This window comes from Marmota monax, unplaced genomic scaffold (assembly GCF_021218885.2).
Source record: "Marmota monax isolate L192 unplaced genomic scaffold, Marmota_monax_Labrador192_F-V1.1 WCK01_AAM20220418_F8-fsc00045, whole genome shotgun sequence".
Lineage (NCBI taxonomy): Eukaryota > Metazoa > Chordata > Mammalia > Rodentia > Sciuridae > Marmota > Marmota monax.
Genome location: NW_026692132.1, coordinates 7,830,169 through 7,846,902, shown reverse-complemented (window position 1 = coordinate 7,846,902; position 16,734 = coordinate 7,830,169). Strand labels below are relative to the sequence as shown.

Here is a 16,734-nt window from a genome sequence, read left to right as displayed (position 1 = left end):
GTTCTTTTATAATTATATGGATACCATTTTTCAAATAATGCTATATATTATATCAGAATGTTACATATATAAATATTATAATTTAAAAGTTTTTAAATGCCATGGTAAAGCATAAGTAAAAGTGAATGAAAAGGAAATTTGGGATCAAATGTACTTGAATTTTTTCAAAAATACATTCAACTTTTTAGTTTCTTATATCTTGGTATTATCAAGGAGAAAACATGATCTGACATGGGAATAAGGGTATCTAATATATTACGTAGATACGTAGATAAAATTGAAAACTAGCTGTAAACAAATGACATTTCTATTCTATAAAGAATACTTCAATATTGAGGAAGAATCTTGTTGTTAAAAGGGAAACTTTACAATATAAAAAGAAATGAAGTGTATTCATCTTCTAGGTATAAAGCAGAATCACTTTTACCTCAATGTGATATCCCTCTTTCAGGTTCTAACTCCAAAACTCAAATGCTCAATGGCATTCCAGTGAGTGGTTTTAGCTTATAGTTCCACACAGTGTGTGGTCATAAGCCCAGCAGCTGAAGTTGAGATTTCTAGTAGTGAAGTGGCAAACAAATACATGCATAGGTTTTCTCTTTTTCTCATAGGTTCGGATTCAAGGGCTGACTGGGAATGTTCAGTTTGACCACTATGGACGTAGAGTAAATTACACAATGGATGTGTTTGAGCTAAAGAGCACAGGACCTCGAAAGGTAAGCCACTATCAAACTGCAAAAAAAGGAAATCTTGTTTCTTAGTTTGCACCTGACATTTTTAAAGCCTAATTAGGAGAAAGCCAGCTGGATATTCTATATGATCTTTCTTTCTTTCTTTCTTTCTTTCTTTCTTTCTTTCTTTCTTTCTTTCTTTCTTTCTTTCTTTCTCTTTCTTTCTTTCTTTCTTTCTTTCCTTCTTTCTTTCTTTCTTTCTTTCTTTCTTTCTCTTTCTTTCTTTCTTTCTTTCTTTCTTTCTTTTTTTAATGTGAATACTTACAAATAGTACTATCTTGATAATCTGTGCTGAGGTAAATTCTGGTGTCGTATGTTCAGTGGTGTGACAAAGCTAAAACTACTAATTTATTATGCACTATTTATGTGATTTTTTTCCACAATGGAAGCAATATTTGGGGAAGGGCTTCAGAAAAAAAATTCCACAAAACATAACTCTACTGTGCAGGAAAGAACACAATTCAATAAAGAGACATAGCACCTCTATATACCTTGTATGAAGTCACTAGAGTACAAAGTTTTAAAAACTAGTTCTAATGGATGGTTGTATTTAGAACAGGATAGATGTTGAAATAAGCAAGTAGACAAATTCAAAAGAGCAAAGGAGAAAGCAAGTGGAAGATAAGATTATGAGGATTATTATTATTGGGCTGAGTAGGAGAGCAAATCCCCAGTTGAGTTCAGGAAGGTACTGGTTTCAGGGTCTTGGATTTCAGAAGATAACTGTAGGTCCTAAGATATAACTAGATATCTTAAGATACATCAGCAGTTTTCCCAATATCAAAAAAAGTACTTCATACAATGGAACCATACAATCGTACCACATTAATTAGTTGTAAGCATTTTATAGCTAACACATGTGATTTCTACTATTCCTTTTCTCTAGGCTTGGCTAGGATTTCAAGGGAAGAGATATTCAGTTTAACTTATCTAAAAACCCTGTGTCTAAAAATAAGTAAATATTTAGTAAAAATATTTACTAAAATAAGTAAATAAATAAATACTCTGGGTCAATACTTGGCTGTTTAAAATCTTTCCAAAATATATTTTCCTGCTTTAATAAAATAATAATAATACCTGTACTTTCTGAAATTCCTTTTAAGTCTCAAGGACTTCACCTGGTACTTTCAGAATTTACAAGAACAAGAACAAAACAACAAGAAGAACAAAAAAATTGAGTATTATTATCTCCCTTTTTCTAAACAAGAAAATTATGTCCAAATACATTATGGTTGCTTATGTAAAGCCTGTAAGAGAAAACAGAGAATTTTAATTCTCATGAGTCTGGTTCCAGAACCTTCTCACACCTTGTCTTGTGTGGACCCTCATTTCCAGAAGTTTATCTTTACTGAGATGGATATATGGTCCATGTGACAAAGAAACAAGGCATGTAGAATTTCTAAAAGGAAGAGCCACTTCCAGTTGGAGGGAAAGAGATGAAGGAAGGCTGCGTGGAGGAGAATTTCAATTTATCCATGAAGCTAGGGTTCAGGTAGGCAGACAAGGCAGAGGCAACAACCCGAGGAATGACTTAGAGACAGGGCAGTTGTGGTCATTCATGGAAACTGGCCAAGGCTTTCCAAGTTGTGTTTTGCTCCAGTGCATGGTGTTCAGTTTCACCTGTATCCATGTGAAGAGACACCTGGCATGGAAACCCCTCCAGCTTGTCGGCCTCTCGATGCATCTTCTTCTGTGCAGGTTGCCGCTGACACACATTGGGCTGGAGCTGTAGGTCAGATAGAGTGGAAGCTGGATGACAGGTGAGGAGCCTAGCTGTACCACCTCTAAGCTCCACAAGAAACTGCCCAAAGCAAAGGAAAAAGAAAGTCATGGGTTCCCACATCAATACCACTTTACCCACTCTGCTACCACACCACCAGCAACAAGAAAGGAAAAGGCCCATTTTCAGCAAAGTGTGAAAGTACCACTAGCTGTGGAGCAGACAGAGCACTCCAGAGGCCCCTAAAACCCTTGACCAAGGAATGGGAGAGGTAAGGTAGGCCACCTTCCCATCATGCACCAGATCTTGCAAAATTCACATAAAGCAGAAGCTTTTCAAAAGGCAAAAGACAACTCTATGCTTTTGTAAAGTAAGTACAGAAATTCAAATCATTCTCCATAAGAGAAACAATCATGGGGAAAGGAAGCAGGAAGTAGAGCAATAATATCAAGTGATCTATATATTACTGAATCTTTTCATGGTTTATTGAACCATGATGGTAACAAGCATTAGGGTTTTTTGAGGAGAAAGTTAGAGTAAGTCAGGAGAGTAATCAACAGTACATCTTCACACCCAGCTGACATTCATCTAAGACTCTTTAAAGAACTGTGAAGTGTAAAATGGTGCAGATTCATCTGTCTTCCTTTACCTGTGGCAATGATCAACTTGGGCATTCTGTCAAGAATATTAAACTTAAAAATGAGCCACAGTGAGAAACACTATGCTGCTGAGACCAGGCAATATGTCTGCAAAGTGAGTGATCGTTCTTGTAAATTGAACACTTGCCAACCAGGGAGCAATCTTTGAAAATAGATCAGAGAGTCAACCCATCAGTTTGTCTGACTTCAGTAACAGAAAAACAGATTGAGAGTCTCATTAAGCTGAAGCCACAAAGCTCTTTCTAAGTCCAGGCCCCTACATGAGGTGGAATCTTCTTAACATTACAGTGACAGCCAGGGCTCCAGAGACAGTGTTCCAAGACCAGATTTAATTGTGAAACTTTGACTTATTGAGAGTAGGTTATATACCAGGCACTGTCATGGGAAATTGATGTGCATTCTTACATTTAAGCCTCATGATGACATGGAAATAAGATATATTTTTCTCATTTTACTAAAAAGACTCAGAGAAACTAACCTACCCATGGATAGTCAGCTAGAAACAAGGGGAGCCAGAACAAAATTGCTATACCTCCTGAGACTACTCTCTTGACTGCTATGAAACATCAGTGCCAGTGCTAATAAGATTCTTTTTAGGGTTGGTGGGAGAATAAGCCAGATTTTTCAGGACAGCTCCAAGTTGCTCTCAAAGTAACCACCTTTAAATAGAACAGGGGTTCCTTACAGGAGGAACAGGGGCTTCCTCAATACAAACAAATCCCTCAGCTTTGGGCTCCAAACCCTCCAACAAATGCATGGACTTTCACCCACATGCTTTGTTCTGGTTATATTTGCACACAATTTACCTTTCAGAATCTAAAGAAGATAAGTATTTTTCTGGCATCCCTATTTAATGGATATTTAATCTGACACAAGTTTAGTGATTTAAATGCTTTCATATTTTTGCTCCAGTTTTACAAAACCACTTTTCATTATTTTCTTTCTCTAGCAAAAATAGCTATTTCCCTGTGTGATTAAATGAGACCAGGCAAGGGAAAAGTTCTTAGTTAAAAGTAAAATGTGTTGAAACTAACTAGAGAGAAACTCCACCTCCAATGAGGGTCTAGGTCCAAACTTTAAATTCCTTTCTTTAGGAAATAACCCCTATATGGTCTAACTTTTCCATAAATCCATGGCCTTCATGAAATCTACCATTAATTGAATGTATATCTCACAATGTGGCTTTGTGTGTGTGTGTGTGTGTGTGTGTGTTGCTGGGGATTGAACTCAGGCCCTTGGCATGCAAGGCAAACACTCTACCAACTGAACTATATCCCCAGCCCACAATGTGGCTTTTCACTAGAATTGCGTGTAAATAAAAAACAAGGTGACAAAATTTTGATTATTATTTTAATTTTGCAGCACTTTTGAATCCTTTTTCTTTGAAGGGATCATTGCAAATACACAGGTTAAGTAAAAAATGTTAAGGTCTTGCCAATAATTGAATACTCTCCAAAATGTGCCCCAGATTTCTGGTTTTTTTCCATGATGGGACTCATTAATAAAGAAAAATTATCTTTCCTGAAAATGGACTATTGTGATCTGTAGGGTGGCTGCACATTAATGAAGCACTAAACCGTAAAATCCATTTTCATGTCACATAACTGTCACATGAGAAGGAGAATTAAGAGGAAGCAACTGGCATTTTTTAAGTACACACAGGAGTTGAGTAAAGGGAGAGTCTCAAAGGCATACTTGTTTTTAAGTTGAAATTTTCATAGACTTGCTAAATAAATGTCAGCTAGAAATGGATCCACATGGACAATTGAAAACAATTGCTGAATGTAAATATACCATAATTTTGGGTCAAACCAAAAAGTATAGCTAGCCATGTTAATGGAAGTTCTTTCTCCTGTCCATTCTGTTACTGAATCACATACACAATACTTGTAGCACCTCTTGCTGACATGTTAGTCTTTGCCTTATTGTAATATGTTCCTGAATACTAACATGGCAGTTAAGAAACTTGGAGGAGGCAAGAGAGAGACTCCTCAAACATATTAGAACAAATAGTGAATGCAGATCAGTGAGCAAATACATGCATTTTACTGGGGGCTGGGGTTGTGGCTCAGCAGTAGAGCACTCGCCTAGCACATGTGGGGCATTGGGTTCGATCCTCAGCAACACATAAAAATAGAGTAAAGGTATTATGTCCAACTACAACTAAAACAAAGCAAATATTTAAAAAAAAAAACAGCATCAGGAAATTCAAGAAGGAGGTTTGGAAGAATTAAATGAACACTATTTTTGGAAGTCTGTTTAGCATAAGAGTTAAGTATTTGGACTTGGTGTCATGTAGACCTTGGGTTTTTAATTCTGGCCTCACAAAAGCATAACCTTGTATGATTTGTTTAAAACCTTCTTAGATGAATCTTCATCTGTAAAATGCAGATATTTGGACCAACTTTTAGATTTTCTACATGTGTTAACTTTCAAATACCTATATTGCCAGGTGCACATATATTGGTATATGCCTGTAATCTTAATAACTTTGGGAGGCTGAAGGCAGGAGGATTACAATTTCAAGGCAAGCGACTTATCAAGACCCCATCTCAAAGTAAAATAAAAAAGGTCTGGTGATGGAGCTCAGTGGTATAACACTTGCCTAGCCAGGGCCAGGTCCTGGACTCAATCCCTAGTACCGGGAAGGAAGAAGAAAAAGCATACAAACATAATCTTAAATAGGGGCTGGGGATGTGGCTCAAGCGGTAGCGCACTTGCCTGGCATGCGTGCGGCCCAGGTTCGATCCTCAGCACCACATACAAACAAAGATGTTGTGTCCGCTGAAAACTAAAAAATAAATATTAAAAAATTCTCTCTCTTTCTCTCTCTCAAAAAAAGTAATCTTAAATATAAGCTTTGAAACTGTAAACATTATTCATTAATATTCATTTGTGATATAGTTAGCATTTCAAAAATGATATTATTATTATCTAGTGGTTAGATTGTAGCAAGACAAAGTCCATTTCTATGTTTTTTTTTTTTAATAAACAAGTTTCTGCTGAGCATAGTAGCACATACTTTGTAATTGGGAGGCTGAGTCAGGAGGTTCTCACATTCAAGGACAGTTCCAACAACTTATCAAGACCTTCAGCAACTTAGTGAGAACCTATCTCAAAATTTAGGAAGGAAGGAAGGGAGGGAGGGAGGGAGGGAGGAAGGAAGGAAGGAAGGAAGGAAGGAAGGAAGGAAGGAAGGAAGGAAGGAAGGAAGGAAGGAGATGGGATGTAGCTCAGTGGTAAAACATCCCTGGGTTCAATCCCCAGTACCAAATAAATGAATATACAAATAAACAGATATGAAATTTTCTTTTGCTTAAAAGGCTGGCTATTTCCTTTACTATACAACTTGTAGCTTTAATTTTAAGATCATATAAATCAATTTTAGGCTATGCCAGTCTATACCACTAGAAGAGAGAATCACCATAAATGGTGTTCCATCTAACTCATATGCCCTTTGGAACCAGCCCTTCCCAATATCTTGGCTACACCATGATAATAAGTTGTAAATATGTAATAAGGCAGTATCTTTAAAACCAAGAAAACCGGCTCATTATCAATTAACAAAACTTGCAATCACTCTTTTTTATTTGCATTTTAAATTTGTTTGGGTTGCTTAGTTATTTATAGCACTCACTATCCCAAAGAAAGCTAAAGCCAACACTTCTCCATGTTTTCAAGTATTTTTTCTGTTTGGCAGGTTGGTTACTGGAATGATATGGACAAATTAGTCTTGATTCAGGATGTCCCTACTCTTGGCAATGACACAGCAGCCATTGAGAACAGAACAGTGGTTGTGACCACAATCATGGTAAGTTTTGGTGTATGCTTTGTGGTGTTCCGTTTTGTCCACAGGCAATATTAACTCCCCAACTAAAGTGAACAGGGAGGGCAGAAACTGAATCTTAGTGATGATGGGAGTGTTCTGACCCACCAAAATCTATTGAATAGGTTTGTCCTGAGCTTTGAGTCTTTTCTGTACTGTTATTTGTGTTATCTTCTGTTGCATTTATTGTTTTTGCAAAAGTGCTCGGATGTTAAAAAAAAATGAGACTGTCAAAATCTAGTTGGAAATGTATGAAGTGTTGAGACCCAAACACCAAACAGTGAACATGCAAAAGGCCAACTTCCAATCATAAAGATATCTGGGAGTAAACACCATATTATTATCGTCATTATGTTTCTTTAACATCAATGTAATAATAGTTAATAGTGTTTAAAATTATAATTTTTCAGGTAGTTTAATCATTGGATAATGATTTACATTGTCTGTTTATAACAGTAAAGATGTAAATGTAGAGATTTTAATGGGCATGTTTTATACAAAGAATGTTTTAGTAATTGATTTTGTTTTGCATTTATTCTTAATGTGAAAAGAGTTTTTTGCACTGATTATTTTTCTCATTGTCTAGTGAGAAATACACATATGAACTATTGGACTTCTAGGAATTAAGAAAAATGTGATTGCTTCATTTGCTCACGTCATGAAATGAAAAAATACTCTAAATTTTAAGGCTATACTTTCCAAGAGATTCTTATGAAATTATCTTTTAAATAATAGAATATGTTATGTACTTTTCTTTTCTAAAGTCAAACATGCTCATTAGAATCGATGGTGGTGAAAGGAGATCAACAATCAGTGACATTTCCTATCTAAAGCTATAACGTCTTCAGCTTACTGTCTCTTCAGGCAAAATATATCATCAATTATTTATGGAATCCCTACTCTAATAAAATGGAAGTGTTTTATATAATTTAGTTTATAGCTTACAGAATTTTAATTTTTAGCTTTAGGTTTTTAGTAATGTCACGCTTTTTCTAAAACTGACATTGAGGTCAAAGCATGAAAATTCCATAGAGAAGCATTTACATGTTTCAATTAGCTACATCTGTGTTGGATCACCAGTTAGCAATTTAATGTAATCTGACAAACCCTGATTGGAAATTTATGATTTTAGTATACAAACCAACCAACTGCAGTGTTTATGTATACCTTCTAATTTAATTGTGTAATATTTGCATGGGACTTGAAAAGCAATATATATTTATATTTCTTTTCCAAAAAAAAAAAAAAGACACAGTAATGGAAAGTCATACTTCAGTACAGTCCTCCTCTTTTCAGCCTCTGATGAAGAATCCTATTTTAAGAAATTGATCAAGAAAGAAAAGAGTTCCACGCTGTTCGACCATTCCTAACTAAGGCTCCAGTCTTGTTCTACTGTGTAATAATTTAAGCTTATTTTTCATGTGGGAATCTTCTTGGATGACCAACTCTGGACTACCAGAAAACAATTTAAAAAAAAATTGTCTGTGACTTTTCTGAAAAAGAAAAGAAGAATAAATCCTCATCTTCCCCAAGAAAATATATGTCAAAAAAGAAATTACTTAGTGATATGACATATCAGTTCCCATCTCATGAAATGAGGTCCTTGTATACAAATGATGGAACGATACCACTCCTATTTCCAAGGGTAGATTTTCTAAAAGTAAAAATCTCTGAATTCCTGTGCTTGTTTTCTGAATATATGCAATTGTTTTCTTTAGAGATTTTTGAGAATTTTGCTTGTTTTTTTGTGAAATGAAATGTATTATTGTGCATTATAGATACAATGTAGAGAATCTCCTTTCCACCCCTTTTATTAAAAGGGTTGGATATAAAATTCTTAAACACAAAATATTGGATTAATTTTGCAAGCATGGCTAGTTTTCAGGAAGCATGCTCTCAAAAAATTAGTAAAAGTCACTGAAAATCCAGTTGTTTTCTCTCTATATGAAGAATATTCTGTAAAATTATCTGTGGTTTAACAATGATGCCATCATTATTTTTGCTATCAAATAGTGTAATACTAGTATCTATCTTTTTTGTATGAATTGTAATCTTCATATAAATAATACCTCTGGTATTTGCAACTAAATAATCTTTCAGTAATTCAAAAATACATACTAGAATTCTTTCCCTGGAAGTGTTCTTTTTATTTGCTTTTGTTGAAAATGGTAGCCCAGTACTTACAACAACTCTATCACCTCATTCATTTTGAAAGAAATATGATTCCATGTAGATTAATATTTATAACTGCATGTAATACTTCCCCAAGTTCAACTGAAAATACCCAATACAGATGAGTTCGCTGGTCATTGTAATATGTACAATACAGATCTCTAGATACAGAAGTCTGAGAATGAGCACTGGAAATCATCCATTTTGATCAAAATTGATATGATATTGCTGTTTTTACATTTGTCTTTTCTTCGTGTATGCTGTTATTTATATGTTGATACACTGTAATGATATATGCTATTGTTAAATAAAACTGATTGAGAAATTCCCAATATTCATTTACAAATATTTATTTAGCGTCTGCTGTGTGCTAGGCACAGTTATAGACCCCGGGGATATGTCAGAAAACAAACGGACAAAAATCTTGCACTCGGTGGAATTTATATCCTAGTAAGAAAAATCAGATAAGAAACATAATCCATGATTATTATAGCTCTCATTCCTAAACAAAATGTGGTGTCACTTTTTATACTGCTGAAATTTTATGTTTTCTTACAACAGTGTTATATATCTATAATGTGATCTTCATTTTAATGATGAGTTTATTTTACTTGAATATAACCATACTGAATATAGTATAGCTAAATCTAAATAGAAAATAAAATTGACACTATCATAATTTTTTATCTTTAAGTCTCATTAACTAGAAGTTTTATAAAATCTGTAGTATTATTGAACTGATGATGATACTGATTTAACTTTTTGCCTTCAAAGTAATCATTTATATAACAACCTAAGGAGGTCAAATCCAAATCTGTGCCACATTAAAAAAAAAGAAGAAGAAAAGAAAAGAAAAAAAGGAAATGTAGAATATCCAACTGTGTTTCTCCTAATTAAGCTTTAAAAATGTCAAGTAACTGATGTGATTCTGCAATCTGTATATGGGGTAAAAATGGGAGCTCATAACCCACTTGAATCAAAGTGTGAAATATGATATATCAAGAACTATGTAATGTTTTGAACAACCAACAATAAAATTTTTTTTTAAAAAATAAATAAATAAATAAAAACCAAAAAAAAAAAATGTCAAGTGCAAACTAAGATAAATACCAACATTTATTATGGAAATCGTTTTAATAAACTGACAATCACTAACAAGTAATTCATATAAAATAATTTCTAAGAAAGTATTGTTCCATAGAGCACAGTACTTGATAATAAATAAGGAAGGTTACACTGTTTGGAAGGAAGAAGTTATATTTCACTCTCTGATCCTTCCATTGTGATTCAAAATTGAACACTTGGGGCTCAATAGGATTGATTTGCAGAGATACTTCACAAGTTCCTCTTAAGGGTTTTCTAGAATTCTTTTTTTTGTTGTTGTTATATTGAAAAGATTTGGTATTTTGTTCACCCCTAGTAACCCTAAAACATTGTAATAAATTTCCCCAGGATAGTGTGTTCTGAGAGAAACATGCCGACAACTCCTCATATTAGTGATGAGACGAATAGGGTTGGGAATGTTGAGGATTTGCTTTCTACTCATATGGATTTGTCATGCAGGGAAAGCAAAATGAGCCACACTCAAAGAAACTGGGTAGAGTTGAGCAATATGGTAGACTTTGTGCAAGAAAAGCCTAGTTTTTCTCTCTTTGTTCTTCCCACCTCCTGGAGGGTGGTCATCTTGTTTCTTTTAAGCTATATGCATCATTCATTCTGAATCCCAGTCATTATTTATGGTCCTAGTTAGGCAAAACATCTAGCTCAATTCACAATCAACATCTTCAATAAGCTGAAGATTTTTCTAGCCTTGGCTGGTGTGTTTGGCAGGAAAACAAAGACCTGCAGCACTTCCACCCCCCTCCAAAAATAAAATAAAAAAAAAAAATGAAAGAAGATACTAAGTATTTCACTGATATATACATATGCCTTATTCAAAAGGGACAACCTAGCACTTGTCAGTTTTTACCTCCCTTTTTGAAGAACTAAATCAGAAGTTCTACTATAATTACTTTGCAATGAAATTCTTATTTAGGAAGTACTGATTTATTGAGTGCCTTCTATATGGCAGACACCATGAGGAGAAATGAAAGGTTTACATAGTTTTCTCAAAAGACAATATAAAATAAACAACTTCATTTGCTAAAAATACAGAAATAGTTTTCTTTATTCTTGTTGCCTCTCTTGTTAAATCATATGGAATCTTAGTTGCACATCTTTTAATGGGTACCATAATAAATTTAAAATTTTCCAGATATTTCAAAATGTATGCCTAACTCCCACATTGGTTACTTGTTAGTTCTATTTCAGAACAATGCTTAAATTCCCTCAGTCTTTTAACTTTTCCATCTGCAAAAAAGAAATGCCTACTTTAAAATGTCAATATAAAATGTTGATGAAAGAACATAATTAACCCATCATACTTGATACAGAGTAAGCACTAAATAAGCAAGAACTATTATCATTCTTAGTACTAAATTTCATTATTGCTCCTCACCCATTTATACTCCTTTACCCTTATTACAAAGAATTTAGAGTAATTTGATTAGAAGAGGGGGATATTTTATTATTTTATTTATTTTTATATTCCTAGGTCCCAGCAAATTGCCTGGCATACAATGGGTGTCTAATAAATGTCTGATTAAATAATAAATGTGCTGTTTTAATTAAGCAAAATTTTCACTATGTAGTAAAAAGACACTTTAGTAAAGTTGATTATTTGCTAGCCAGGAAAACTTCTATACAATATATGTACTTGAATGTAAAATATTTTACAAATATGTGCTCTTGCTTTTTTCTGCATTATCTTTCATATTTTGATTAGGTTATTATAAAAAAAGATAAAACAAAAGAGTAGGCTTATAATAACTAAGATTTTATACCATATTTTAGAAATTGAAATGCTTTGTAGCAATTCACCAATCTCTATAATCACACTCATAATTTAGAAAATGCTTTAAATTTCAGAATATTTTCTGTAAGCTAATAATTTTCATTTTGAAGAAGAGAGAGTGCTTTAATTTTATAGGTGGATAAACTTTCTTTACCCAATTCCAGTTAGAATATTCATCAAATTCAAAGAATTAGGAGACCTCTGGGTCACTTGATAATGCCTATCAGGGTAGTATTTAATAAAATAGTATGAACAATTTCCCACTGTGTAATTATTTAGGGCATCTCTATGAGAAAATATCATGTAATTCACACATTTTATTATTTTTAAAATGGGCTTCAACATTTGCAAAGTACTTATAAGCAAATTCAGAATTAGTGTAGGACTACTATTTTATATAAAATAAATTGCCTTCTAATCCAGAGCTCAGTTTCCTTGACTGTGAATTTTCTAGGGAAAAAAGATTCTTAGGAACAATTAAAGTTATAATAAAATTTTATAAAATACAAATGCATTATATCAATAAATCTGTGGCCAAAAGTGGTCAGTTCTTATCTGCATATGATTAAAAAAGCTGAAGTGTGGGCTGAGGCTGGGGGTCAGCAGTAGCACACTTGCCTGGCATGTGTGAGGCACTGGGTTCGATTCTCAGCACCACATATAAATAAATAAAATAAAGGTCTATCAACAACTAAAAAAATATTTAAAAAAAAAAAAAGCTGAAGTGTGACAGATCCCTATCTCATGTTCACCAGGCCTTAGGTGGCATTTGCAAAAACAAAATGCCTTTTGCTAACATGTCTCTTTAGTTAGGACCTTTAAATGCTTCAGTTTAGGAGTATGTGTTTTAACTGAAACTTGTCCCATAATTATTAGCCACTGGTAAACTTCCACATTGTAAGGATGCTCCTATTTTCTAACTCACTCATAAAACTAAATAGAAATACCACTTGAAGTGTGTGTTCATCACAGCTGAAGGAAAATTATTAACTTTCAATAGGAACATATTTCATAATAGACTTAAAATGCATAGAGCACATGCATTTAAAGCCAAAATACTGGACAACTTTAGGAAAGTAAATTTAATGCAAATAACTAACTATGTAAAATTTTTTAAATTACTGATTTATTTCTACTTTGTGTATGACAAATGCCTGCTCTAAGAAAGATTATCTTACTAATTATTAGAAATCAAAGACAAATTATATAGGCCTCTTTCTAAAGGAAGTCACAGCTAAATATAGCTTTAAAAAAGTACAGAAGAATATTAAGACACATGACTTTGAATGAAGCTGACTACTCAATAGTCTCTAATTTCATGAGATATTTTGGGAATATAATTTCATTGCCAAAGAAGATAACTTAAGCTGCTCTATAGAGAATTAATAATGGACTTTTTTTATTACAGTCACAGTACTGGATATGTAATAATAATTCTGTGGAAAACTATTTTAAAGATTTACTTTTATTATCCAATGTAAAGCAATTTAATATAATCCTAAGCATATTTATGTATTCATCTGTTTTATTTATTAATTTCTGACCACTCAAAATCACATGTGTAACAGTGCTGAATATACTATTTATGTTAAATTCTGAAAATTATGTAAAGGCAAATTACATAAAGGTTTTCAAATGTTTTTATAATTTCTCCTTTACAGTTTCGCTTCTCTCATTATAGGAATCCCCCTATGTTATGTACAAGAAAAATCACGAAATGTTTGAAGGAAATGACAAGTATGAAGGATACTGTGTAGATTTGGCATCTGAAATTGCAAAACATATTGGTATCAAGTATAAAATTGCCATTGTCCCTGATGGAAAATATGGAGCAAGGGATGCAGACACAAAAATCTGGAATGGGATGGTAGGAGAACTTGTTTACGGGGTAAGCAAATCAATTTATTGAAGAATTTACTTACATGGCCTGAAATTACTTTTCACTTGGGCACATATCAATTTTTAAATGTCTATTACTATTTTATTAAGTTTAGAGTGATGTTTCAAGAGGCATAATGTTATTCAATAATTTCCCCATTTCAGTAAAAATGTGATTTCCAAATTATTAAACTGATGTTTGATAGCTTCAAAATCAGGGAAAAAAAAGGGGGGGGTAGGAATTCAGGGAAAAAAACAAAAGCATTTGCTTCAGGATCTGTCTTGAGGATACCCTTAAGCTTGAGACTGGTATACTAGAGAACCTTAGACCTACAAAGCAAATCCATTCAAAGTCTGTCATTTGATAATTACAAGAGCAGACTTCCTTCAATGGTATAAAGTTGGTCATTATTTTACCTAGTTATTTGTATCCTTGTTGTTTGTAATTACTCATTAGTAGCTTTAAAGTAACTGATGAAGCAATCACTACACTGCTTTAGTTTCTATAAAATATTCATCAACCATGCAAGATTCTCCCAATTTTGCAGAAACACAGTATATTTAAACTTTATATAATGCCATCTTTTTTTCACACTAGTATACAGAGCAAAATACAAAAGCTAGAATTTTTCCTGAAGTGAGCTTCCCACAAAGTGCACCATTCCCTTCCCTGGAGTGTGTCAGACATCTAGTGTATATATTGATAGCTGAGGGCAAACATAGCGCTGACATTCGTGCCTGAATGAACAAGATCAGGATCATTCGCTTTGGCTACCACTGCAGTGTCAAAATCAAGCTGGCAGTTATCAAATGCTAGTGGTGCTATGATATTTCAAAAGTCCAGAATCCAAAACTGTAGCTTACAGTCAGCTCTATTCATTCAGTAATCAATAAAAGTAACATACACTTGAAATATATTCTGAAATTTTATAAGAGCCAATTCATAATTCACAGATCTCATTTTCAAAGTATACTCTATCTGATTAATCCTCATAAGACTCCTTTGAAATGAAAAATGATACAGAGTGTAAAAAGAGTAAAGATAGAAATATTTAGAACATTACTGAAGTCTACAGAGGGACTCACTTTTCCAACCAGAAATGCAATTCAATAGTTTCATGATTCTGTATCCTGCTTTTCAGACCATGAAGCAATGACCATTTTCTGTACAGCACAGTACAGTAGGTACAACCTCAGCAGAAAGAGGAAATTGTTTGACATTATAAAGCAATCAGTTTTATATCCATGAGAAAAGAACTGCTGACTGCTTAAGTGGCCCTAAATGAGGGAGAAAATGCAGTTTACAAAAAGCAAGACACATTTTACCACAGGATTCCTGGACAGTTCATATTGAGTTTTAAGTTCCAGGGAAAATGGACTCCTAACATAAACATTCTTTGGTTAATATTTTAAACTTTTGTTACAGTAAGCAACTTTTAGACAAGCACCTTATCCAAGTTGCCAAAACTACAGTGTGGTATCCTTTATTTGAATTACTTGTGATCAGAAGGCTTTTAAAATTTTTATTTCTTTCAGATTTAGGGATATTCACATACACATAATGAGATACCTGGAGACACAAATCTGAAACACAAAATTAATTTATGGTTCATATAAACCTATACACATAGCTTGAGGGTAATTTCATGAAATATTTTAAAATAATGTTATGCATGAAACAGAGTTTCTATATGTGAAACCATATGTTGACTCTAACCTATCACATGAGGACAGATATAGAATTTTGCATTTGTGGTATTATGTTGGCAATCAAAAAAATTTTGGATTTTAGAGCATTTCAGACTACAGATTTTCAGATTAGGGATGTTCAACATGGTCAGTAAATCAATTCCTTCAGAAAACACTACTGAGTATTTTATCTAAAAAAAAAAATCATACTTGGATTACTAATTAACTGTGGATCCACTAGCTAACTGAGTTACTTTCTAGGGCATTTGTTGCACATCTATCCTATAATGTTACCCCAGCCACTGAGCATCACAGGATCACCTCTTGGCAAGTGTTTTGACCAAATTTTATTCGGGGGCAATTGTTTAAATAATGAAAACAAATGATATGAAGATAATAGCATAATTAACAGCAAAAAACACATCAGTAATACATGTCACATTAACAAAAAGTTCCAAAGCCATGCAGTTCTTAGAGAGAGAAAAGTTTAACATAATAGGTATTAATAATGTCATCCTATTTTTTCAGCTAACCTGTGTTTGAAGACCTCAATCTTTGCCACTTGAGTTGCCCGCAGTTGTCCCAAAAGGAATCTTTTTTCCATGTCTCTTCAACTTTCCACAGGTGTTATACTTTCTTTTCTGGTGTCTACAAAATCCTTCCTTGCTTCTCAGATTTCTTTTTTCTTTTTTACTGCTAACACAAACATGATTATCCACTTTACAGAGTTCCAGGTAAAACTCAATCTTCTCTTTTTCTAGACAAAGGCTGTTAGACTGCTGAATTATTTACTTTGAATCAATTTTTTTTCACTTGCTCTTTTCCAACTTTGCTACTATAACTGTATGAACAGATTTCTTGCTTGTGAACACACATCTGAGACACAACACCCCACCACACAGAGGCCCAGGAGCTCAGAGCCTCTCTTACATTTTTAGATCCTGCCTGTATATCAAGTTCACTCATATTTCCTGTGATGTGCTGCTGCCCTAGGGTGCCTTCTACTGGGCCCTGCCATACTGTGTGTGTGTGAATATATATATATATGTGTGTGTGTGTGTGTGTGTGTGTGTGTGTGTGTGTGTGTATTTAATCTAAGGAAATATTTCTCAAAACACAAACTATGGACCACTAGCATCACAGTTACCTATGGCATGTAAATGTTG

At 33.7% G+C, this 16,734-nt stretch overlaps 1 protein-coding gene across 6 annotated transcripts in view; it reads left to right on the top strand.

Moving 5' to 3' along the window:
• Positions 1 to 16,734, top strand: part of Gria4 (glutamate ionotropic receptor AMPA type subunit 4) — a 342,372-nt gene that overhangs the window by 276,070 nt on the left and 49,568 nt on the right. For 5 of the 6 annotated variants that reach the window (XM_058586584.1, XM_046466478.2, XM_058586593.1 and 2 more), the window contains exons 9-11: positions 612 to 716; positions 6,811 to 6,921; positions 13,683 to 13,889. In XM_058586584.1, coding sequence (XP_058442567.1) covers positions 612 to 716; positions 6,811 to 6,921; positions 13,683 to 13,889 — 423 coding nt within the window. Of the gene's footprint in view, positions 1 to 611; positions 717 to 6,810; positions 6,922 to 8,232; positions 9,443 to 13,682; positions 13,890 to 16,734 lie in introns of those variants that run through there. The other variant, XM_058586595.1, reaches the window with a different exon arrangement.